Here is a 26,557-nt window from a genome sequence, read left to right as displayed (position 1 = left end):
TTTGGTTGGTCTGTCTTCCTTTTCCCTATAAGCTTTAAATATGGCAGTATAGTTTTTTTTTTATCCCCTTTCCTCTTCAGGTACAACTGCAGCCACTTTGCTCTTCAAAGGTTACTAAGCAGTGTCTGACACAATGTAGAAGCTCAACAAATATTGGTTAAATTTATTTCTTCTATTGATTGTTCAGGCTTTGATGACATCACTTAAAATGTTTCTTGTACACACCCTGTTTTCTACCGATATATGTATGTGTATGGCTACCTGAATCCAGGCTTCTTCTGGGAATATTCAGAAAGTAATTGATTTCTCTGTGGATCTCTAACAGTGACAAGAATTTTCACCTATGCCTGTGAGAATACCTTCAAAAGTATTGGGTGCTCATCATAAACACACATCAGTTTAACAAACTCTTATGGATGCATTGACTTTCCCAGTTAGTTGCTAGATGACTTTGGATGATTTGCATAATGGGTCTCAGTTTCTATATTTGTTAAATGGCAATAATCAGAGAATTTTAAAAAAATTAAGGACACCTGGAAAGCATGACGATTCCCTAGAAAGCATGTGTTTATTCCACATAGTGGGAACTGTGCTAGATTCCAAAGACACAAAGACAACTAAGACAACTTAGAATAAGAAGGAAAAGAGAATTATTTGTTGCAATGATCCCCTTGAAGCTCCAGTTGAAAGTCAGAGGATTGCCCTGGATTGGAAGTAGTCTCCAAACTGACATCATTTTCTTTTTGGAACCATATCTGGCCTGTCTTGCCAGATTCATATTAAAGGTAACAGATTTGAAAATGTTTGGAATAGATGAAAACTCTAGTTAGGTGTGGTGGCACATGCCTGCCATCCCAGCTACTCGAGAGTCTGATACTCGATGATTGTTTCAGCCCAGGAGTTTGAGGTTGTAGTGAGCTATGATGGCACCACTGCACTCCAGTTGATGTGACAGAGCGAGACCTTGTCTCTAAGGAAAAAAAAAAAAAGCACTATACAAATTCCACATTGGGAAATTCTCAATGAATCAATGGTTAAAGGCTTATACCATGGATGAAGTATTTGGTTAGTGAGGAGAGATTTTTGAGGATCGATGGCAATACTTATTTCTAGAAATAGCCTGGTTTTTGCTGATTACTGTTGGTAGGGATCAGTTTAATGCTTTTTCCCCTAATGTACCTAGAGATTCGTGATAGAATTAGCTATGCAAATTGAATCCTTAAAAAAAAAACCCTCCACAAACCTGTATGTTATATTTATAAACTTTACATTGTACTAAAGTCAGCAAATGTCACAGAATTAAAATCAGTAAATGCAAAAGTGAAGGTTTCCATAGCAACAGTAACTCACCCATATTGCACATAAAATGAAATGTACATTAGGATTTACATTTAATCGCCTATTAGTGGAGAAAAGTCCTGTATAGAACAGGTGCAATATGAATACATTAGGGTGACCCTAGCAACTCTTTGTCTTTTAAACTCCAGGCTCTAGCTGCTGTAACTCTTTTATATCTACCAAGTTTTGACTCCTTTAGGGAAAGTGAAGTAGGAAAATTAGAGGCAGCGTTAGAGCAGAGGTGTGCACCCCTAGATTTAAATGCAGTGGAATATTACCATTGCATAAATTATCAATCAACTCAGTAGGTGTTTCAGAGAAAGAAATAGACCCAGAATACTAAATGTTTATGAAATTGTTGCACGTAGGGTACTTAAGAAGAATTTCTGTCTAGCGTAGTCGGTTTATCCAAACCTTCAGCGCTTCTGAAATATGCTAATGCAAGATGATTTTGTGACTTTGAGTTGGTTGCGGAGTGGCCCAATAGGAGGGTGGCAGGATTGGAGCCAGGGACATGGGTCATGGCCCCAGCCCATCACTCTGCACATATGGCCTCCCTTGTTGAATTTCAGTTTCTTCCTATAATGCATTCCTACTTCCTGTAATGCCTACTATCCAGGGTTCTAAGAATCAAATAGGAATGGAAGGAGAAGGATACAGGGTATTTTGTGGAAGCTAAAGCTCTGTATATGGACAATGGTGTTGCTATTGTGAATGCGACTTTCATAAGGCAAATATCATCCCCAGCAGTTATACCGTGCCTTTGGCTGGTGGTCCCTGGAGACGGCCTATCCTTGGCCGTCTGCTTACATAAAGGAATGTCTCTTCGCTCTGCGGCAGCTCTTCTGGTGGAGGGCTCTGAGTCATTGCTGAGAATAACCGTCATGCCTCCTCCAGCTCAGTCTGTGTCAGATAACTCTAGATAGAGATTCTTCTATTGGTCAAAACTTTCTTTTATAAAATTGGAAGAAATTTTTCTAGTGACTAAACAGATGATTCACTCTAAAATGCAGTTGATTTTTAAAAATAATTTTAAGTAAAATTGATTATAAGTTTTTTTTTTCTTTTTTCCTCTCCATGAGCTTTAATGTTCTTTAGTATTCCTTGGCTTCACTCTAAACTCTTTGATTCAGTTGGTCCAGAGTAGGCCACAGGATCTGCTTTTTATCCAGTAGCATGGTAATCTTTAAAAATTTATTTTTCAATTGATAAATTCATTTTGTTAGCTTAAGGCATTAAATGAGGCTATCTGATTACCACCCAAATCAGATTTTGCCAGCCCCAGAAACCCTACCCTGATTATAACCCCTTTCCTTGTATAGTCTTAATTGACTTTTTTTGGTATTAATTCTCTTATGTTTCCCTAGACACTTTCAGCTGCTATTGATTCTCAGACTGGCCTGCCTTACTGTCCAGCGAATACTTGTTGGCTGTTTTTGATTCCCTGATTTTCTGGTCTATCAGGTGTTCTCTAGCTTCCTTCCTGCCTAGACCCTGATAACATGCATGTCTATGGCTGTAGTGATCTGTTCCACTGGCTTGTATTTTGGGATGTCATGTCCCCTTTTCTTTTCAAATATAATCTTTGTTTTATTGAAAAAATTGAAAGAGCTTTTTTAAAACATAATTGGACCAATTTTTGTCAAGTGCCACTCTTGTGCATACATAAACAAGGCTATAAATGAAATACATTGGTTAGGTATTACTAAGACTTACACTCAGGGTCTAATGGTTTGGAATCATTCTTCGACTCATGGTTGTCCATGATTTTCCATGTAGTATAACCTTTGTGCTGCCAAGGATGTTGGTGAGATGGCATTCTTCAAAATAACACTTTTATTTTTTTATTTTTCTTATTTTTTTTTTGAGACAGAGTCTTGCTCTGTCACCCAGGCTGGAGTGCAGTGGCGTGATCTCGGCTCACTGCAAGCTCCGCCTCCCGGGTTCACGCCATTCTCCTGCCTCAGCCTCTCCGAGTAGCTGGGACTACAGGCGCCCGCCACCACGCCCAGCTAATTTTTTTATATTTTTAGTGGAGACGGGGTTTCACCGTGTTAGCCAGGATGGTCTCGATCTCCTGACCTCGTGATCCGCCCGCCTCGGCCTCCCAAAGTGCTGGGATTACAAGCGTGAGCCACCGCGCCCGGCAAAATAACACTTTTAAAAAACAGACATGATGCAGGTCTCTGAGCAGGCTTTGCATTAGGTAGAGCTTGCCTAATTTTGAATTTGATTTTCAGGAATGTAGCGAATCTTGTTGGATGCACACTCTCCCTGACTCTAACCCTCAACTATTTGATTGAGAGGAGAAAGAGTGACCTGTCTTTGTCTCCCCTTTTCTTCCAAGCCATTCACACCCATTCTGCAAATTATGATGCTGCTGCTTTGAATATTTGCACATGTACAATGACAATGATGGCTTGACAGAGAGGGTAAATCATAGACTAATTGTAAAACATGCATTGAGACATCAGATTGATAGTGGAAAAAATGTGCATCTTAGAATTAATGAACTTATAGATAAGTATAGACACGGGATTTTTCTGTACTTCTTGTCTTGTAACCTTCTTTCTCACTTTAAAATATATTCTATTTATTTATTAAATATAATATAAAACTGAATCTTAAGATCTGCATATTTTCCAGCCTATGCATTGCCATGATGATCTTATCATCTAATTTTGTTATAAATGTTTTCCATGAGTTTTTGGTTTGGGGTTTGTGTAGGGAGTTGGAGATATTTTTAAATGATGCTATCATTGTTCATAACAGTGAAAAAGCAGAAGTAACCCCAAATGTCTGTTAAGCGATGACTGGATAAACAAAATGGATATATCTGTACAGTAGGGACCATAAAAGGATGAAATTCGGATCCATTGCTACAGCGTGGACGAGCCTCAAAAACATTATGCTAAATGGAAGAAGTGTTTCACAAAACACCACATATTGTAGATTACGTGGATGGAAACTGTAATTCCTACAACTGACGTGAGAGATCATATTGGGATCATGAAAACCTGCTGTAACTGGTTGTGGTGATGATTGTTATGACTTGGGCAATTTACTAAAAATTAAAACACATGAATTTTGGGATTTACACATTATACGTCAATAGGATCATGAAAAAAACTTTGCCACCAATGCTGTTTTCTCAAATATTAAGTTTTAAGACTAAAAATAATGCAGAATAATATAAAATGTAAAAATAATATTAAGAAATGCCAAAATACTCCTTGTTTTAGAAAACTCTTTAGGAATTGGAATAATTTGGTTTTTCTTTGTTGAATTTTTTAAGGAATAAAGTAGAAGAATAGAAAGCCTAAGGACAACGAACATTTTTTTTTTTTTTTTGTCATAAGATCAACTGGTGAATAGAGACCATTGACACCGCCAAGGTTAACCCCAGGCCGAATGCCAGGTTCTCTTTTCCAGGTTCTAGCTCAACCCTGTCCTGCGCTCCAGCACTTTCCGTGATAGGCAGCCCACTCCATTTTGAGGCAATCCATCTTATTGACTTAGGGTTCTAGTTAAAAGAAATGTAAAAAAATTAAACTCAAGTTTGTCTCTTAGTCACTATCATTCACCAGCCCTTTTCTGAACTTGTACAAAGTAAGTTCATTCTCTCTTCTACAGGAGAGCCCTCCACTATCCAAATATGAGGAGCTTATTACCCCAAGGCTCCAGGTCTTCTCATTGCTAAATATAGCACCCTGGGCTAAATATTCCCAGGGTGCTCAGCTGTTTCTCAAATGCAGAGGAAATGCCCGATACACCATTCTCCTTCACAGCATCTTTACCACCCTGCCACTTGGCCTTTTTGAACCGCCATTAGATGGTGAGCATCTTCCTTATCTGATTGCTTTCCCCTGTCACTGGGCTGTCAATGGGACTCTTAGAATTGGCCTTAGAAGCATGTCGGCTCCCCAACAATGATCTGGACAGCCTTGCTTCGAATATAGTGGATCTTTTGCTTTTCTTGCTTTGTTTGCAGAACTCAGGGAAACCTATTTTCTGATCTTGTCATCTTTTGCTAAAACATACTGAAAGTTAATTAATAGTCACGGTTTTGAAATCTTTTCTCTGGTTTGTTTCTGCCTTATTCTGATTTCTAAACTATTTGCAAATATTATTTTTAATTGTAACAGTATGAAAGGGATCGAGAGTCCTGCCTACGCTGACTTATAATAAAAGATGCCATGAATTTACCTGAGAATCTGAGAAGGTCTATTGCTCTCATTCTTTAAAAACTTTTTTTTTTTTTTTGTTAAGTATCTGCTTTATGCCAGTCATCCATTCTCAGCGCAAGGGAAAAAGAAGCAGTGATAACAACAAAGGTTCTTTTAGCCAGAATAGAACTTACAATTCAGTTGAAGGAACCATACAATAAACAAGTAAACAAATATATATATATATATATATATATATATATATATATGCCATAGCATTAAGTAGTATTTGAAAAGTTTATCCAATTCAGAGGAGCAGTAACTGATGTCATGGATGAATGATTGAAGTTCAGGTATTCATTTGTGGTGAAGAAAAATAAAGATAAAAGATAAAAAAATAAAGATAAAAGAATAAAAATAATATGAAGAAGAATACAGTCACAGGATAGAGACATATGATGTACACTACTTTAGATAGCGTGGTCAAAGAAGACTTCCCTGAGTAGAGACCCATGCAAAGTACAGAAGTGAGAGCTCTGTGGATAAATGTTTAACAATTGGGTCTTTAAAAAAAAAAGAGTGTGTATAAATATATACGTACGCTTATTCTAAGTTTTACTAATAGAAAGATATATAGTTTACAGTTTATGGATAATAATAAAATATACAATATTCTTTATTATAAATTCTATATAGCCAATTAATTCTCCCAAAATGCTTTCATTGATTTCTGCTGAACTTTTATAGTCATAGCCCAAATGTAATTTTCGTTGATGAATAAGAGTAGTTCTGACATGAGCTGGGCGCGGTAGCTCACACCTGTAATCCCAGCACTTTGGGAGGCCAAGGTGGGTGGATCACCTGCGGTCAGGAGTTCAAGACCAGCCTAGCCAACATGGCAAAACCCCTTCTCTACTAAAAAATACAAAAATTATCTGGGTGTGGTGGTGGGCGCCTGTAATCCCAGCTACTTGGGAGGCTGAGGCAGGGGAAATTGCTTGAACCTGGGAAGCGGAGTTTGCAGTGAGCTGAGATCATGCCACTGCACTCCAGCCTGGGTGACAGAGCGAGAGTCTGTCTCAAAAAAAAAAAAAAAAAGAAAGAGTGGTTTTGACATGAATGTTGGCTATTTTCTTTTACGTTAATGACTAAGAAGACGATGAAACAACAAAGATGAATATTTGAACTTCATTCATTCATCGGTGGTGACATGAGTCACTGCTCTCCTGAATTGGATAATACTTCTCGAATACTGGAAGAATATTTCCTCAAATTTTCTGCCACTCATTATGGTACAGCTTCAGGCATGCAAACTTTTATGCTTAATTCATATTATTAACATTTTTGCATCACTTTCTTAAATCTACACAGTCAACAAAATAAAAACTCAAGCCCTGCATTGTAGCATTTGCCAATTTCTGTAGTAAATACTCCCACTATGGCTCATTTGAAGCTACATATATTCAGAGTGTGGGGTTGAGAAAAGACACACACCATTGTACAGTATTTCCATCATGCAACAGACATAAATAACCCCAAGGGCACCAATAATAGTAACATGTAGCAAAATCATTAGGAATTTTGGACTATTTATTACGTTTGCTTTCAGTATGATTTGTTTAATTGGAAGTTAGAGGCTGTCTCACAAAATTTCTGAAAATTTAGCAATAGGAGAGCTCCTACACACTGCTGAGTGCAACATATGGGTCTCACTCATTTGCCAGAGGAAGCAGTGTGTGCAGGTCTAAATCAGAGATAGGCTTTTTGGGTTTAAAGAATGCAAGGAGGCAGGGCATGGTGGCTCATGCCTGTAATCCTAGCACTTTGGGAGGCCGAGGTGGGCGGATCACTTGAGGTCAGGAGTTCGAGACCAGCCTGGCCAACATCGTGAAACCCTGTCTCTAATAAAAACTACAAAAACTAGCCAGGCGTGGTGGCGGGTGCCTGTAATCCCAGCTACTTGGGAGGCTGAGGCAGGACAATCGCTTGAACTGGGAGGTGGAGGTTGTAGTGAGCAGAGATTGCACCACTGCACTCCAGCCTGGATGACAAGAGCGAGACTCCATCTAAAAAAAAAAATAATAATAAATAAATAAAGAGAATGCAAGGAAGTGAGTGTTGTGGGTATGGAGTGGACACGAGAAGGGAGGGAGGCTGCAGAGATGGTGAGGCCAGATCAGAGAGGCTTTTATACCTGGTAAAGAAGGATGTTAAGGGCAGTGGGGGTGACCGCAGGTCCCCATATGCTCCAGGTAACGCCATACATACACCCCTTCAGCAGGATTGCAGAGCCCTTAATTAGCTTTGTGATTTTTAAGAGCCACTTCCCCTTCTGGCCACCACTTTTCTTATCTGTAAGATATGGAAGTTGGACTAATATGACATTTAAACTTCCTTCCAATTCTAACCATCTCTGGATGTGGATAAGACTTCGCTCCTTTTTGTGTAATGAATGCAGCGAGTCCTGCTGCCTACTGAATCCATCCATGTGGCAGGCTCCTGGGCTTTCTCACTGTTCCTTCATATTGATATGGTTATGGTTAGTCTTCCAAACACTGAATCCATGGCATCTTCTGCATCTCCTGCCTTCACCTCTCAATGTCGTGGATTGCCTCTGCAGCTGCTTGTACAAAACACAATGGCTGCTTCTTCCAATAAGGCATTTGGGGTTGCTGCTGGCTGGCATCCCAACACTGTCACCCACTCATATAGGCTCATGTCACCATCACGCTGAAAGAACAAGTCCCCAAAGACTGAGATACATGGCTAAGAAAATACTGCAAGTAGGAAAACAGGCTCAAGGAACATCCTGAGTGTTGTTCTTGGATCACCACATTGACTTTCTAGATCACTTCCAAATTCGCAACCTAAAACAGCAGGATGTTCCTCAAATACTTAAGGTGGAAGGTGACCAAAAATATCACTGGGTAAAGTGAACATCTACCTATTGGTATGACCAGCTCCAAACTCAAACAATGAAGCACGTGAACTGTACTTTTGTGATGTAAGAAGCTCATAACTCAATAATAGTCATAATTTTAGAAACACCCATGGTGCAGTGGTTTCGATTTCAGGCCCAAGTACTGAACTCTCTGTGCTTGGATTTCAGGTCGACCATGCCTCAGCCAAGTCATCTAACTGAAGATGAGTCCGTTGCCTCATTTTAAAATGCAAGTTGATAGTAGCAGTAACTGCCTTGTATTGGTGTTATTGGAATTAGATGAATTAATACTGTTACGTAGTGTTCATAGAACGTAGTTGTTTTAGAAGCACCTTCACACCCATGATTTAATTTTCTCTTCAAAACAACCCTCATTTCTGAAGAAAGTCGTCTGATATTATCACCTCCATGTCTGAGGGGTCAGCATAGCACCTTTACCAAAACTTCAAGCATTTCTGAGCTTTTTTTTTTTTTTTTATGACTTTTGCATTTGTGTACTAGAATTCTGCCCCTAGAACTGGCCTGCCTGAGCTTGATTTCTAATTTAAAACATTTTGCTACTGTGTGTCTTTGGGCAGTTACTTAACTTTTCTAGGCCCCAGCTTCCTCACCTGATGAACGGGGATAATTAAAATAATAATAATAACACTAATGATGCCCACCTCATAGCATTGTTGAGAATTAACTGAAGGAAACTTTATGATGCACTGAGGCACTTAGCATGGTGTCTGGCAAATGGTAGCACCATTCATCATCATCAACATCATCTACCAGCGTCATCATCACCAATAATGTCATCATCTTCATCATAATCTTCATTAAAATCATTCTCATCACCAGCATCATCATCACCAGTAACATCCTCTTCATTATCATCTTCATCAACATCATCATCATCACCAATATCATTGTCAACAGCATCGTCATCGTTATCACCAACATCATTACCAACACCATGACCACCATTATCATCATCATCCTATGAGAAGAAACAGATCCTCAAAACAGTTAAAAGACTGGGCTAATGAAAGGCACTGAGATGAAGGTCTTTGGCAATCGGTGTCCTATGTGAATAAGAAGTGTTTCTGTGTTATACTCTGCATGGTTACAATTACTTCAGTCTTCATCCTTTGAAAGGAGAAGTGTGGGTGAAAGAGGAGGAGAGACAAATCCATTCACACAATCTGCAACTTTTTCCATCTGCCTGAGTGAATATTCGTTTTGCTTTGCCTTTAGATTCTGCCACCAGACTTTGATTCCAGTGCTGAGTGACTGTCTGGGGTGGCAGAAGGGGTTGGATGGGGGTGATGACTCTGACCTCTCTGATATTAAGAATTTATGCAGAGAATAGTATTTGCTGTGCATTTTAATCACCAAAATACACCCCCTTCAGCAGATGTTAATTTGCATTCTGACAGTGGTGCCCCTGGAACCTGAGAATGTGATGCCGGAACAATAAAAAATTTTTGAGTAATAATACATTTGTCCTATCAGGAGTCCCCAAATTTATAGGTTTGGTCCCTGTTCTTGCCTGAGATATTAAAGCACAGAAACTAAGGGTAAGCCTTTTATCATTACTCAGGCTCAGTTGACCCAAAAGTAAAATAAAATGGGTGATACCTACTCTCTTGAAGATAAAACTAGAATAGATAATCTGTTAAGGTCCACTTAAATCACTAAGATAAACGAGTCTAATGTGATTAAAAGAAAGGTGTGGAAAATGCATATGTAACTACTGTAGGGCTTTATAATGACAATCTTTCTGGGCTTTGGTAATTTGAGAGGTCTGGACTTCATCGGGGATAGCAAATGGATTTCATTTTATGTGACAGCTCCAACAGATGCTAGTGGATTGTTTTTGAAGTGGTCAGATTAGGTTAGGGATAGAATGTTGTCATGGATTGTTGATCTCTTCTATGTGCAAAGGAGGATATTCATATCCACTTGGATATGAATGCCTGATATTTTTCACCCTTGGACTTCATTGTCTTGAAGTGTCTTGGAGTGCAGCTATTTGATTATAGATCACCTCTTCACCATTGCCCCCAACTACCACCTTGAAATCTTGGTGCTATTATCATCTTTTGCCGATGATTTACTGGTTCTTATTTCTACATTTTAAAGAGCCCTCTTTACCACCTCAAGTTAATGATTCTTTAAGTAGCTGTATCTCCTGGAATCCTTCTTTACCTAGAAAACGCTACAAACCTGGGCACCGCTGTCCTGTACCTTAGTGGTTCTCTAGTTGTTCCTGTTTTCTATTGGCATGAAAGAACATTTATAATGTTCTATAACCAGTATGGGCTATTTCTTAAGAGTTGATTGCTGGCCAGGCGCGGTGGCTCAAGCCTGTAATCCCAGCACTTTGGGAGCCCGAGGCGGGCGGATCACGAGGTCAGGAGATCGAGACCATCCTGGCTAATTCGGTGAAACCTCGTCTCTACTAAAAATACAAAAAAATTAGCCGGGCGAGGTGGTGAGCGCCTGTAGTCCCAGCTACTTGGGAGGCTGAGGCAGGAGAATGGCGTGAACCCGGGAGGCAGAGCTTGCAGTGAGCCGAGATCGCGCCACTGCACTCCAGCCTGGGCGGCAGAGTGAGACTCCGTCTCAAAAAAAAAAAAAAGAGTTGATTGCAGTTCCCTTTTCTTGTCTCTGTGACAGATTCCTTTGTATTTCTAGTGCCCTGAGCAGGGCCTTTAATTAATACTCTGGGGGTAATTGACCTACCCATCTTTAGTGTTTTCTTTAAATTTTACCCAAGTCTTACACTTACTGTATTGTATTAGATTGTGTATTAATCTGTGATGAGTATTAATCTGTGATCTGGGCAGGGCTCTGCAGGTTAGCTCATCTCTTCTCCCCTCAGTGTTACCTGGGGGTGTTTCCAAGGCTGGGCATTGGAATGCAATGAGGGCTTGCTCATTCCCATGTCTGGCAGTTGATGTTGGCTCCTGACTGCGCCCTGGACTTCCCCACAGCATGGAGGCTGGGTTCCAAGGGCTGAGCCTCTGAGAGACGCTGTGCCAGGCAGCAGTCGTATTATCTTTTAGCACCTAGTCCCAGAAGGTATCACTTCTTTCAGATTCTGTTCGGCAAGGTTGTCACAAAAGTCCAGCCAGGTTTATGGAGAAGGAACAGAGCCTCCTATACCCATTGATGTGGGAATATCTACACCATCTTGCAAGAAAAGCGTGTGGGATATTATGTGGATTAATGTGGCCGTGTTTGGAAAATACAATTTGCCATACGCTGCAAACAACACAGGCTCATTTTTGGTTCAAGATGTTAAGATCTGATTAATACAGGGAATGAGATAATAGTCTTGGTGCTGTTACCAAGACAGGACATTTTTGTATGTTGTAATCAGTTAACATGTCAGTGGAATATGTCAGATTTTTTTCCCTATGTCCAGCTCCCTTTATGACTCCTTTCTTTGACTGAATATGGAACATAATGCAGTGGGAAAAGCACCGGCCTGGAGTCCAACTTCTTTTCATCCTGTCTTTTCATTGACTAACGTAGAGTATAACGTTGGGCCACTCACTTCCCTTTGAGGCTTAATTTCTTCATCTGGCAAATGAGGGTATTAGACCACACATTCTCTTTTCTTTCCAGATTGTTACAAAATTCTTTGACTTATTTATTTGATTTGGTTGGCTTATAAATTATGTATTTATTTTCTTAAATGCATTCTTAAAATTAATAAAGTAATATAAAGTAGCATTTTATATTTTGAAAAGTAAAAAACTATTACTTATTTTTCCATTATTTAAATTCAATATTCCTCTACTTCTTCCCAGTCCTTTCCAATGTAATTCATAAGTGAGGTGTGCTGCTTTGTAACTCACATCTTTATTAACTTAGTATCATGTGTATTTTCCATATTGATGCCTTTTTGTGTATTGATGGTTTTTAAATGGCACTTAGCGGAAAGAAAATCTGCACAATCACCTTCCTATTCTCCAGGTCCCAGCTCTTATCACAAAGTCCTCTGTAGATATCCTGTTAGGCAGGAACAACAATTATTAGACTTCCATGTGGAGATAAGGCCTTTGAAGAAAAATAAAATGGGACAAGGGGTTAGAGAGTGCCTGAATGGGGGTAGCTGATTTAGAGAGGAAGTTTCTCCGGGGGAACACTGGAGCAGGGGTGTGCAGGAAGCTGAGGCAGGAACCCTGTGAAGGTTTGGGGAAGAACATTCTAGATGGAGAAAGTGGCAAGCACAAAGGTGGGAACGTGTTTGGAGTGTCCATGGGGCAGCAAGGCCAGTGTGGCTGGAAGGGTGAATGAGAGATTCTATTCCTGACCTCTCTCTGATGAATGCCCCTTCGCTTTGTTTCTCCAAAGTCAAATTGGACTATCCCCAGAGTGACTGTAGACAGCCACGTGCAAAGAGCTGAACCCTAGAGTCGGTTGTCAACTGCTCTCTGCTGGTGTGAAGCTGATTTAGCTTACAGAGAAAGAAGAGAGTTGGAGGTGCTTTTTTCTCCATGGAAAGGGACATGGACACATTTACCAGGTGGAAAATGGCCCTTCTCTTGGAGGCTGGGGCATCCTCATGATCACAGGAGCTGGTGTGAGGCGGTGCCCTTAATGCCGTCTCCAGCAGGGCTTGTGGAGCTGAGACTGCTGCCAGCCCAGCCCGAGCCCCTGTGCGTCAAGCTGGTCGCAGGGAACGTTCCCATGCTTATTTTTCCTTCCCGTGAAGAATGCAGAGGCTTCCTGCAATAGGGCTGAGGGCAGTGGTTTCTGAATACTGGTCACTGGAGCCCAGGGAGGTGTCAAGATGACCATGTAAACTCTAGGTATGGGCTCTTTCTTTCTTTCTTTTTTTGAGATGGAGCCTCGCTCTGTCACCCAGGGTAGAGTGCAGTGGCGCTGTCTCACTGCAACCTCCACCCCCCAGGTTCAAGTGATTTTCTTGCCTCAGCCTTCCTAGGAGCTGGGACTACAGGCTCACAGCACCAAGCCCAGTTAATTTTTTGTATTTTTAGAAGAGACGGGGTTTCACCATGTTGGCCAGGTGGGTGGGTCTCTTAACTCCTGACCTCAAGTGATCTGCCCACTTCGACCTCCCAAAGTGCTAGGATTATAGGTGTCAGCCACACCGCGCCTGGCCGGTATACAGTATGGACTATTTTTTTTTTCTTTTCTTTTTAGATGGATTTTTCTCTCTTTTGCCCAGGCTGGAGTGAAGTGGCATGATCTCTGCTCACTACAGCCTCTGCCTCTTGGGTTCAAGTGATTCTCCTGCCTCAGCCTCCCAAGTAGCTGGGATTACAGGCGCCTGCCACCACACCCAGTTAATTTTTGTATTTTTAGTAGAGACGGGGTTTCACCATATTGGCCAGGCTGGTCTCAAACTCCTGACCTCAGGTGATCCATCCACCTCAGCCTCCCAAAGGGCTAAGATTACAGGGGTGAGCTACTGCGCCCAACCGTTATTGGCTATTTCTTTTTTTTTTTTTCCATGTCATAAGTTTATTGACAAACATATCTGGTATGGCATATGAGTTCTAGTTTGATCCACTTCCAGAGGCTGCACCTCTTAAAATGCTCTTCATATCTGTTAAATGGAGGAACCGAAACATCCTTATGTTTTAAGCAGTTGGTGTCTTACTACAAGGAAGGGTGTAGCAAATGCAGATCCAAAGTACAGATACATCTTAGCTAGTAACGACCACTTGTTTTCCACTGAAAATGGCAAATTCTTCCCAGGGCCCTCCTCATAGTGGCTCCTACGGACCACAGAGGTTGTGAACCTCCTGATGCTCTGGCCCAACATAGCGCTGCTGGAAGCTCTGCGAAAGGCACAGAGACCGAGGACGGATAAGAGTTGGTTGCAATTCCCTTTTCTTGTCTCTGTGACAGATTCCTTTGTATTTCTAGTGGCCTGAGAAGGGCCTTTAATTAATACTCTGGGGGTAATTGACCTACCCATCTTTAGTGTTTACTTTAAATTTTACCCGAGTCTTACACTTACTGTATTGTATTAGTTTGGCACCAAGGCATGCAGAGATCTATGGTGTCATCTTGTCTGTGCGAAGAAAGTCCAAGAGACCTATTCCATTTTAAGGGGTTTTTATTACCATATCTGAAAGCAGGGTTGGATTTTGATGTGATGAATCACTCTTTGATTTTCCCCTATGTTTGTTTCCTAGTTTTGCCCTTAAAACATTTACCCTGGATCTTTAGAATGAAGATCTAATAAAATTGTAGAATAGAAAAGAGTAATGTATATTTGCCAGGTTAGACTAGCAACTGAAAAAAAATCTGTTGAATCTCAGTGCCTTAATAAAATAAAGGGTTTTTGCTGTAGGTGTGGCGGTGGTGGTGGTGGTGGTTTTTCTCTCTCTCCCTCTCTCTCATGTGAATGACAGTAGAGTACAGGTAGGTGGGAGTAGGGATGAGATTCTGCATCACTGAATCATTCAGGGACTTCCTCATTAGCAGCTGGGCTTCCTTTGAAGCCTCTTCATCCAACCAGGCAACAAGCAAAAAGAGAATGTGCCAGGTGCGGTGGCTCACACCTGTAATCCCAGCACTTTGGGAGGCCGAGGCGGGCAGATCACGAGGTCAGGAGATCGAGACCATCCTGGCTAACACGGTGAAACCCCGTCTCTACTAAAAATAAAAAAAATTAGCCGGGCATGGTGGCGGGCGCCTGTAGTCCCAGCTACTTGGAAGGCTGAGGCAGGAGAACGGCATGAACCCGGGAGGCGGAGCTTGCAGTGTGCCGAGATCGGGCCACTGCACTCTAGCCTGGGTAACAGTGAGACTCCATCTCAAAAAAAAAAAAAAAAAAAAAAGAAAAAAAGAAAAAAAGAGAATGTGAGTCTGGTGGAGGAGGTCTTAGAGTAGTCAGGCCTGGAAGTGGTGCACATCCGACCCACCTCTGTTGTATAAAACTCAGTCACCTGGCTCCAGCTCCTTGCAGAGGGGTTGGGAAATGTAGCAGGGCATAACTGTCAAGTGGGAGAAAACACAGATATCAGCTCTTACAAACAGTGTTTCTCAAAATGGTTTGCTCCCCACTTGCACTACAATCCCTTGGTGTGGGAGGTGATAAGTAAAGAAATACAGATTCCCTGGCTTAAACCATCACCTAATACAATCAAATACCTGAATGTGGGGCCCAGGAATCTGCACTTAAATAAGCTGGTGTTTATGATTATTCACTAGCTAAGAGAGGAGAAGGAGGAGGTGATATTGCAGAAAACATGATAAACTCTCCTCTCTGCTTTCTCTCTTTGGCACCTTTTCAAAGAGGTATTAAATTAATAAGTTGTTGATTTGTAACTCTTGCCCTTTAAACATGTGAGCACTCAGCATGCTGGATGTTGGAATCATTAGTCAATACATCAATACTCTTAAGGACTCGTTCGCTTAACTAATAAAGCAAAGCCAAGGTTGTTTTTTCCCTCTGTCCTTGGCTGGCTGGAGCCCGTGCCCTCTGTGACTGGAACCATGCGGGCTGCCCAGGAAGCACTGGTGATGGATGGCTCCCTTCCTCAGCTGACTGTGACTCGCTGGACACTCTTTCCTTTCCTTGTCCTCTTCCTTTTCCTGGTTGCCAATCTCTGAGGGGCTTGGCATCTTTATAACAGTTGCACAAAGAAGTTCAAATTTGCTGGACTTCGGGGGCGGAGGACTGTGGCTTTGTTCCCATCTCTCTTATCGTTTGGTTTAATAATTCCAATTTCCTTATATTCCCGTGGGAAACTGGACACCTTCTAAAAACTACTGATGGTTGCAAACATTGTGGGTCGCAGATAGAGCTATTTAGAGAGAATTCACCAAGGGCCAGAGCCAGAGGGATCCTTTTTTTTTTGAGATGGAATTTCACTCTTGTTGCCCAGGCTGGAGTGCAATGGCGCGATCTCGGCTCACTGCAACCTCCACCTCCGGGGTTCAAGCAATTCTCCTATCTCAGCCTCCCAAGTAGCTGGGATTACAGGCATCCACTATCACGCCCAGCTAATTTTGTATTTTTAGTAGAGACAGGGTTTCTCCATGTTGGTCAGGCTGGTCTTGAACTCCCGACCTCAGATGATCCACCTGCCTTGGCCTCCCAAAGTGCTGGGATTACAGGTGTGAGCGGCCATGCCCGGCCAGGGCTCTTTGATTCACATAAGATTAGAACGGATTCCATCCTTACACTGGTAGCAAACTTGGGCTTCTCCTTCCAAATATTTAGGAGAAAAATAAACAAAAAATTGAAAAAAAATGATGTATTACTCAGGATTCAAAAGAAAGAGACTTAAAGGATTTTAGTTCTATTTCTGTATACTAAGCATGTGAAGATATAGCCCAGAGATTGTGCCCATTCTTGTAAAATAATCTCCATGCAACAGGAAGATAAAATAACTTTTGGATGAGAACTCACTGTGTGGCAGCCTCGATGTGCTTTATTTCTCACAACCTTGTATGGGAGGAATCATTGCACCCATCTTCCAGAGGAAGAAACTGAGGTCTGAGGGGGTTAGGTAACTTGACTGAGGTCAAGGGCTGGGGCATCTGAGCAAAGAGTCAATTTAGTTCCACTAATAGCTCTTGAGCACCTAGGGAGTATCCCCGCAGGTGTAATGGGTTCGGGAGGATGAATCTGCCCAGTTTCTATTTGAGAAGACAGGAATGGCATTGCAGGCAAGGGGAACAGCATGTGCAAGGGAGGAGTGGCAAGGCGTAGTGTGTCTGCGGCTGTCTCTTGCTACCATATGGCTAGGGCAGCAGGACCAAGCTGACTCATGGCTGGAGGCCACAAAAAGCTATATTTGAGATTCTGCAGCCCATGAGGACAAGTCTTGAGAGTTTGAAAGCACGGACTGGCGTGATAATCCCTGTGATTAGAAGGAGGCCTGGGATTGGCGAGAACGTTCAATGGAATGCAGTCAGCTGTGGGGAAGGGAGAAGGTCTAAGCCAGGCTTTGGTCATCAGGGAAGCTGAAGAATTGTTATTCCTGCTGCGTTCTTTGAGCAACTATAGCACTATAGTGATGGTCCCATAGGGAACACTTGTCAAAGTCTGGAGACATTTTTGGCTATCACAACTTGGGGTGGGGGACACTGTTGGCATCTAATGGGAGGAAGACAGAGATACTGCCAAGCAGCAGACAATTCATGGGACAATCCCCTATAGCATGAACCATCCAGCCCCAAGGTCAATGTTGGCAAGGTGGAGAAACCCTGACCTGCAGCGATTCAGGGCTATAACTGGCTGGGTTCTGACTGAAAATCACATTCTTTTTCATCTCTTATGATCAGTTTGGTAAGCCTGTGCTTGACTTTCCTCATCTGTACAGCGTATGTAAGAAGACAAGAATCCAGTGGTAGGACACGCATTTTTATGAACATTCCAATGATCACATTTGATGTATTTGTTCTTCATAGACTCAGAGTCCAGCGGAGAAGTCCTCCATACCCTAATGAAGCCCGCTGCTTTGGAGGAGGTCTTTTGAGTTACCATGCCTAGTATATTTAAGCTACAGAATCCTTGTGTCAAGACGAATGCTGCTTTTTTGGCAAATTATTTTAGATTGATTTTTTTTTATAGCTGTAGGAATGCCCCTGGGGTATTCAGGTTTTTCACTAAGCAGATTTGGACCCATGTGGTAAAGAATTACAGTGTAGCCAAGGTCACAGTATTGCTGGATACAAAATACATTCACCAGCCATGACTTAGTCCACAAATGTGGATCACTGCCAATATTGCTTCAGCATTATAGAGTCTCTCATTGAATAGTCTGGTCGTGAGGCAAGTGTTCATTGAATGAGATCATCTTAGAATGCTTTGTCAAGAAATCCTAGAGCATTTGGCAGTGAGAAACCACCTATTTTGTTCAGTCCACCTCTACTCTGACAGGTGAACAAAGCTGGACCAGAGATACTGAGTGACTTACCTGAGGTCACAGAGATGATGGGTGGCAGCCTTAGGTGGCACTTATTTATAAAAGCATAGGCAGATGGCTGGTGTCATTTTCTTCAAAGTTTGATCAGAGGTGAATCAGTGAGATAGAGACCTGTGGGTTTAACACAGAGATAACCTGAGAAGATTGTACATCTGCTCTGATACAGGAACCACTTTGTGTGTGTGTGACAGTGGTGCTCCTTTTACCTGAAAGATCAAGGCTTCTGAATTATTAGGCTGAAAATGCTTTTATGATGCATTTCTTAAAGGTCTCATTAGTATTTAAATGGTACAGGAAAGTGCAGATAAATTGCGCATTATGAAAAGAGCCAGTGGGACTGGCAGGCACCATTACTTCCCTGGCTACCCAAATCCATCTGTCTTCTTCCATGTTTGTCTCAGCAGAAATCCATAGTTAGGACGATACTCTTTTGGCTAGGTTAGGGCTGCACTTTGAGTGCATTTTCCCATGTCTGAAATAAAGCCAGGGCCATGTTGCTGGGTAGCTTTGTGTCTTTGAATTCTGTCTCCATGACTGGCATGGTTTTCTGAGAGGTTTTCTCATCTGTCCAATGGGAGTAATAATAGTGCTTGTCTCTAAATTGGAGAAGGTTAAAAACTTGAAAAAACTCACATTAAGCATTTTGCATAGTGCCTGACAAATTTTAAATGTTCAATATATGTCACTTTTTATAATTATCTTTATCACTCCTGTTATTTCATTATGAAATGTGTCTGGCACATAGCAGATTGTCAATGAACATTGCTTCTTTTTCTTTTCAGTAACCCCTCTGGTACTGTGACTGTGTGGCCCTTGAAAAGTCACCTTCCTCTTTGGGCATCCTATTTTCAATAAAACAAAGATGGCCCCTCCCACCTCTATAAGTTCTCTGTAGTGAGTCTCTGAGTTGATGATTCTGGTCACACCACAGTTAAAGAATCTAAAAGCATAGTTGTAGGGAAAAGTAACGCACACCTAATGAGGATGCAAAGAGCAGGTCTCAAGATGCTGATTTGGTTGTGAATGTTTGCTCCTATAATCCAATAGAAGTAATTAGGAGGGGAAAACAGAAATGGGGTATTGTAGCAGCTTCAGTATTGCCATACTGTTATGGCTTTCAAAATGCGATTTAATAGCTAGTCAAATGACTCTTATTAAGGTGCACATGATTGAATCACCAGGGCATACCACCAGCCTCGATGGTGATGGGGGCCTAGCTCTGTATATTCACTACTTACAGAATTCAGCTGAACACAAATTAAAGTGGCAAAATGATTCAAGGACAAGTTTTTTTTTTTTTTTTTTTTTTTTTTTTTTTTTTTTTTTTTTTTTTTAAGAATGTAGTCAGAGATCTGGAGTAGGACTCCCAGGGATCAGAGTAAGCATTCATGACTTATTGGGAGTGTGATTATACCACGTTTCTTAGCTCGTTTCCTCATCCGTAAAATGGGAATATTAACAGTCATGGGGTGGTGGTAGTGCTTTAACAGAATGAAGCCTAGTATAGTGCCTGGCACTTAGTAATCTCCAGAAATGTCATTTTGTTGTCATTTGTTTTTTAAAAATGTAGCAGTTGAGCAAAGTTCTGTCTGAAGGCTCTTTATTTTAAAAAAGTCATAAATTGAAGCATGGAGAGTTGGCTGATCATGTGTCAATTAGCAAAATATTTTAATGGATATTAATTTTTTTAAAGATATCGTAAAGAACTTGGGCAACAATATGGAAAGAATTGTGTATTGACGCAGTTTGTATAGTTCAATAAATATTATATCGGGTCCAGGATGGAAAAAGGATGTTGCCGAAATAATTGTGATGTGATAGTTTAAAAAAATAAATCCAACAATAGGCCAGTGTACTGGCCAGCAGGAAGCTCCAACAATACCCCCACCTTTTTCCTGTACCTTACCCGGAGTTCCTTCAGGCGACACAGATAACCGATGGGTGATAAAGTCGAGGACCGGGTCTGGTGCCAGCTGAAAATAGAAGAATTAGTGTCAAACTGTTATCTGATCAGAAAATGGACTTAGCAAACACCCTTCCCAAGCAGCGTTTAAGAAAAGTTCCCTGTGGGGGAAAAGTCTTCTTTTCACCTGAGCAGTCCCTCTTAGTCACAGTGACTCACTGAGACCCAGTTCTCTTGAAGCCCAACCACTGGTTCGTTTAGTTGCAGGGGGAATTCTTGCATCATGCACTAAGCCCTCCTTGGAGCAATAATGTAAACAGGAATTCCTTGCATTTATAAAGCGCCCTATGCTTCCACCATGTCTGCCCATTCTTTATTCTACTTAGCTCTAGGAGCAACTCCTTGCTTTGAGTATTATTGGCACAGCTGTGAACCTGGGAAGTGACTCATCCTTTCTATGCCTCAGTTTCCTCATCTGTAAAGTGGGGAATAATTCTTATCTATCTCACTGGGCGGTTACTAGAATTGTGTGAGATAACACAGGCAAAGAATTTAGCAATATACCAGGCATTACTTGTGGTATTTTAATAATCAAATAATCAGTAATAATTATTAGTATCAATCTTGTGAGGGACAGTATTATTGCCATTTTAGAAGTGAGGAAACTGAGGCTTATTCAGTCAATATATTTATTGAACAACCAAGTCCCAGGCATTATTTTAGGTTGGGCTGAGGGGAGGGAGGGATGGTAAACAAATAAACATGAACACAAGATGTACTGTGTTCTGGTATGTGACATGAAGAGCCTAACAGTGAGGTAAGGGAAGAGAGAGTAAAGAAGTTGGGTTGGGAGGTTTGCTTGTTTAGACAGGGTAGTCAGAGAAAGCCTCACTGCTGAGGGTACATGTGAGCAGAGACCTTCATAAAGTGAGAGAATGAGGCTTGCCAACATTTCGAGGAAGAGCATCCAGGCAGAGGGAATAGCCACTGCCAAGGCCATGCAGCAGGAGGGTCTCAGCCTGTCATGGGAAATGGCAAAGACCTCTTTGTGCCCAGAGCAGAGTGAGCCAGGGCAGTCCGGGGACAGGAGGTCGGATTAAAGGAAGCCAGGCTTTGAAGGCTGTGGTGAACACTTGAGATTTTGTCCAGTGGGAAGCCACAGGAGGCTTCTGAGTTGAGCTTTTGATCTGAATTAACCTTTGTATAATGCTCACCCTGGATGCTATGAAGATCACCTATGGTAGGTAAGCAAGAATGGAAGCAGGGCTATCCATCTGGAGACTTTTTCAGTTCAGACTAGCAAGGATAGTGGCTTGGATGTGAGTAGTAGAAGTGGAGGTGGTAGAGATGGCCACAGACAGTGAGGAATAAAAAGGGTGCGTAAGATTCCATTCATTCCCGATCCTTGAGGAACTGTTGGTCTACCAAGGGACAGAGACATGTCAAAGAAACAAAGGGCTTCCCTCGACCTGCCCCTGCTGCCACCTGACAACATATTATCATTGAGGACATAAACTCCATAGGTATCCCATAAGCTCCAGAGAGAATGTTCTATGAGAATTAGTAACGGGGTCACGATGGGCTTGCAGAGTCAACAAAAGCTCCAAGAAGAAAGTAGGACTTCAAATCTACTTCAGAAAATTTGAACAGCAAGAAATAAAGGCAGGAAACTACTTAATTTTGAGCGATCTGTATAAGGAAAGACACAAACCAGATCAAATATAATATTTAATGTCTCTGAACATTTAGGTTACTTCTATAATTTTGCTGTACAAAATAATGCTACAATGACATGCATTAGCTGTATAACTTTGGACAAGCGACTTAACTACTCTGGACTCAATTTCTTCTTCTATAAAATAAACCAATAATATTTATCTCATAGGGCTGTTGTGAGGATTAAATCAGTAGTAGTGATTAGAACGGTGCCCAAAGTCTATTAAACATTATATAGGTGTGAGCATTTCTTTAGACTAAGTACTTAAGGACAGAATTACAGCTACAGAACATACACGTTTTAAATATAAATAAAGTTTTATTGTAACACAGCTATGCCCATCCGTTTACATACCCTCTATGGGTGCTATTCTGCTGCAGTGGCAGAGTTTGGTAGTTAAAACTTTGACCTGCAAAATCTAAGATACTGATATTTACCATGTGGTTTTCGTTGAAAAAATTGGCTAACCTCTGTAATGGACACAGCTTAATTGTACTTAAAAGTGACTTTACCAATTTACATTCCCTTTAGGATTCAGAGTGTGAGAATATCCACTTCTGTCTACTCTCGCTAACACTTGATATTATTAATTCTGAAAATTTTAGTCAAGCTGATGAATGTAAAATGATATCTAAATTTAACTTCCATTTCCCTGACCAGGAATGTCAAAGATTTTGATCTCAAGATCATCTGACACTCTAAAAATTTTGAGAACTCCAAAGTTTTGTTTCGGCATAGTTTCAAATGTTTGCAAATCTCTTTAATATTTGTTTAATAAAGGGTGGATGGATTTTCACATTAGTTTCTGCATTCACTCCGCTGATTTGTTTTGTTTGAAGAAAATTGGCCTCACATAGATTTGGGATTGGAAAAGAAAGGAATACTCCAGAAATCTCTTGAGATAAATATAAATATTCTTTGTTGCTACATCCTAACTCTGTAAGTGATATTTTCTTAAGTGTTAGCTTTAGTATGGAATCTGAAACCATATCAATGAACTTTTCATGCTCTGTAATATTAAAATCCATTAGTCCATCTTGCACTTTGAATGGATATTTTACCCACTCATGAATTTATAATAACATGTCTTGGTTATTTGGAAAATATTCGTTCACTTAGTTTTGCGTATCTTCCAAATTTGACACATTTCATTATGCAACAACAACAAAAAAACTCACTCATTAATATCATCATCAATCTCATCAGAAAGGGCTTAAAGTATTAAGAAGCTGTCACACTCACATAGGCAGATATAACTTTCCTAACGTTTATTTTTTTCAAGAAAGCTCAAAGTTTGTCATTGACAATAAATACTGTGAATTGTCTTTCTTGATGTGATTGGCTCACTTTGTTCATTTTTGAGAAAATATCTGCCAAATATACATCTGAATAACTGTAATTTGTGGGTTGCTTTTCAACTAAAATGGTATTGCACAAATTAAGCCACTAGTTGAGCTTGCAACAATCATACAAGTGTTTTTCCTAGGATGGTCTTTATTCTTCTCATTCTGTCTATCCCTCAGAAAATTAAAAACTCATGTACTCCATGGTAGAGATATAAGTTGTACTGCTTCATCAGGGAATTTTGTAAAACTCTGAGTGCATGGTGGTGACAAATATGATTACTTCTATATAGCTTGGTACCTTTGTTAAGGATTTGTGATTTGTGCTAAGGAATCCCAGTTTTTCTCACTATTGCTGTGCACTCTCAGTGCAGTGTCAACACAAAGTGAAAGGCAAATAGTGAGTGTAGAAATTTGATGAAAATAGTTTTAATCATGTGTATCCCTGGAAATGATCTCGGAGACCACTTGGGAACAGTTACCTTAGATAATACTGGGGTTGAGCATTATTTTTGTAGGCATTTCCTTCTGTGTACTGGCTGTCCATATTTTTTGCTCATTTTTTCTATTGGGTTGTTTATCTTTTTCTTACTGATTTTTAGAAGTGAGATTATATTTATATATAAATGATCTTTGATAACTGATCTTTGGTAAATCTTGCTTCCTACCCTTTTTCTGAACCTTGCAACTATATCTCCACCAATAGGGCAAAGCTTAAATAATCATGTGCATCCATACTTAGTAAAATGCCACACTGAATGAAATGTACTAACATAGAAAGGCTTAAAATGTGTTGTTCATTAATATAGCATATATCACTCTTTAATTCTCCTCCTCTACATGAAACAGTTATATATATACACACACATAACTATTACATATAACATATATATTATAATGTTATATGTAATAGTTATATATAACATATATATAGATGTAAAGTATATTACTTATAAATTCTTCTCCATAGTTCCTCCCCTAGGGAAGGGGAATTGGTAAGTAATATACTCTACATTATTGCCTTTTTTAACAATAAACAATACATTGTATATATTTCACGTGTGTGTGTGTGTGTGTGTGTGTGTGTATGTATATGTATGTTTATATTTAAATGCACAGGAAAATAAAAAATATCTGGAAGGACACATAGCGAAATAACCACTGTTATTTTCGATTGAGGGGAAGAACCCACAATAGAATTATATAACTGTGACTTCAAATTTATTTGGTATTTTTATTTTTATATTTATGAATTAATTTTTAAAAGTAAACTTTATTGTGTATATTTAAGCTATGCAATATGATATTATTGAATACATATAGATAGTATAAAGGCTACTATAGTAAAGCAAATAACATATCCATAATCTCACATACTTATCCATTTGTTTTGTTTTTAGTGGCAAGAGCAGCTAAAATCTACTCATTTAGTAAGAATCACATATACCATACAGTTATATTACCTATGCCCTCATGTACAAACATTTAATCTCTAGACTGATTCATTCTACATCTGCTATTTTACCTTCTTCAATCTACCTCTTCCCATTTCCTCCCCCCTCACCCCCTGCTATCCCTGATAACTACTGCTTTATTACGTATCTCTGTATATTTAAATTTTTAAAAAAGATTTCACATATAGGTGAGATTATGTAGTATTTTGATTTCTGTATCTGGCTTATTTCACTTCGCATAATGTTCTCCAGGCTCATCCGTGCTGTGGCAAATGGCAAGATCTCATTCTTTTCGCGGTGCCAAATAACATTCCATTGCATATATGTACCACAGTTTCTTTTCCCTGTCATCCACTGATGGACACACATTGTGCCCGTATCTTGACTATTGTGGAAAATGCTGCAATGAACATGGGAGTGCAAATATCTTTATTAGGTAGTGATTTTATTTCCTTTGGGTATATGTCCAGAAGAGGGATTACTAAGTCATATGTTAGTTCTGTGTTTAATGTCTTTAGAAACCTCCATACTGTTTTCCGTAATGGCTGTACCAATCTACATTTCCACCAACAGCGTACAAGAATTCATTTTTCTCCACATCCTCGCCATTTATCTTTTGACTTTTTGGTAACGGCCATCCTAACAGATGTGAGGTGGTATCTCATAATGGTTTTGATCTGCATTTCTCTGCTATTAATAACGTTGAACACCTTTCCATACACATATTGACCATTTTTATGTCTCTTTTAGAAAAATGTCTATTCAGGTCTTTTGGCCATTTTCTAACTGGATTATTTGTTTTTTCACTATTGAGTTGTATGAGCTATTTGCAAATTTGGGATATTAGCCCTTTATGAGACACATGGTTTGCAAATATTTTTTCTCAATCCATAGGCTGCTGTTTCATTTTGTTGATTTAGTAATGAAAATAGATAATTCAAAAATTTAAAAACATGTCTTCTTAATTCTTGTAGCATAATAGCACATGAAGAGACATTTGTATTGCTTATTCAATAGGAAGAATTATAGTACATGCCTATTTGAAAATGTGATGGTATTTTCTGGAACAGAGGGCTTTCTTTTGGTTGCTTTCTAATGAGAAGTGATGCCTACCTAAACTGTTACAGAGATTTGGGCCAAAGATTTTTCTAAACTTAAAGTGATCTTTCTTTTTTTATCTTCAAATTCTGGCCAACTAATATAAATAAACTTACTTCAATATTTATATGAGATCCAGGGTACAGTAACCACTATTACTTAAAATGTGTGGATCAGTTTATTTAATTTACATATTAGTGACTGACTTTTACACTCCTGTAACTGCCTTTCTTATATTTACCACAGGAAAATAAAGTTTTTAGTCCCAAAAGAATAATTTAAGGGATTTAAAACAAATGTTACTCTTGTATTTAATTCATACAAAAAGCAAACTAATAAAATCCTAAAAATAGGTAATGTCAAATTAGGAAAAGCTGAAGCAAGTTAATTTCCTAGATATTATCTTCTGAAGTTATTCATGCTGTATCTTCTGATGATTCATACCAATGGAATATGTAATTGGTAATGATCACAGGTATTCATATAACATCTTTTTTCCAGATGATACTCCAAGTACTTTATGAATGGATTTTCCTTCATGTGGCAGCTCCTAGTTCATCCTATGTGTGTGGAAGTTCACCACTTCATTGCACTGCAGATGTGTATGAAGGGAAAAGAAAGATCCATCCTGTTTGTCTTTTCATGTGTCTGAAGCTGTGTGATTTACACAGCAGAAGGAACATTTCCTT

The 26,557-nt window shown here is 40.0% G+C and overlaps 2 protein-coding genes across 15 annotated transcripts in view; one reads left to right on the top strand and one right to left on the bottom strand.

The window, feature by feature from the left end:
* The window catches only part of LDB2 (LIM domain binding 2), a 424,127-nt gene that overhangs the window by 39,630 nt on the left and 357,940 nt on the right, over positions 1 to 26,557 (top strand). The window lies entirely within an intron of this gene.
* Positions 13,865 to 14,951, bottom strand: LOC129464971 (cytochrome c oxidase subunit 7C, mitochondrial-like). The gene is made up of 2 exons (XM_063619422.1): positions 14,066 to 14,951; positions 13,865 to 14,011 (listed from the first exon to the last, which is right to left on the bottom strand). Exons 1-2 carry the CDS (start codon positions 14,384 to 14,386, stop codon positions 14,006 to 14,008), a joined length of 327 nt encoding a protein of 108 aa, XP_063475492.1. The 5' UTR covers positions 14,387 to 14,951; the 3' UTR covers positions 13,865 to 14,005.

Source organism: Symphalangus syndactylus, chromosome 16, assembly GCF_028878055.3.
Source record: "Symphalangus syndactylus isolate Jambi chromosome 16, NHGRI_mSymSyn1-v2.1_pri, whole genome shotgun sequence".
In the NCBI taxonomy this organism is placed as follows: Eukaryota; Metazoa; Chordata; class Mammalia; order Primates; family Hylobatidae; genus Symphalangus; species Symphalangus syndactylus.
The sequence above is the reverse complement of the archived record's forward strand: the minus strand, read 5'-3'. Positions and strand labels throughout refer to the sequence as shown.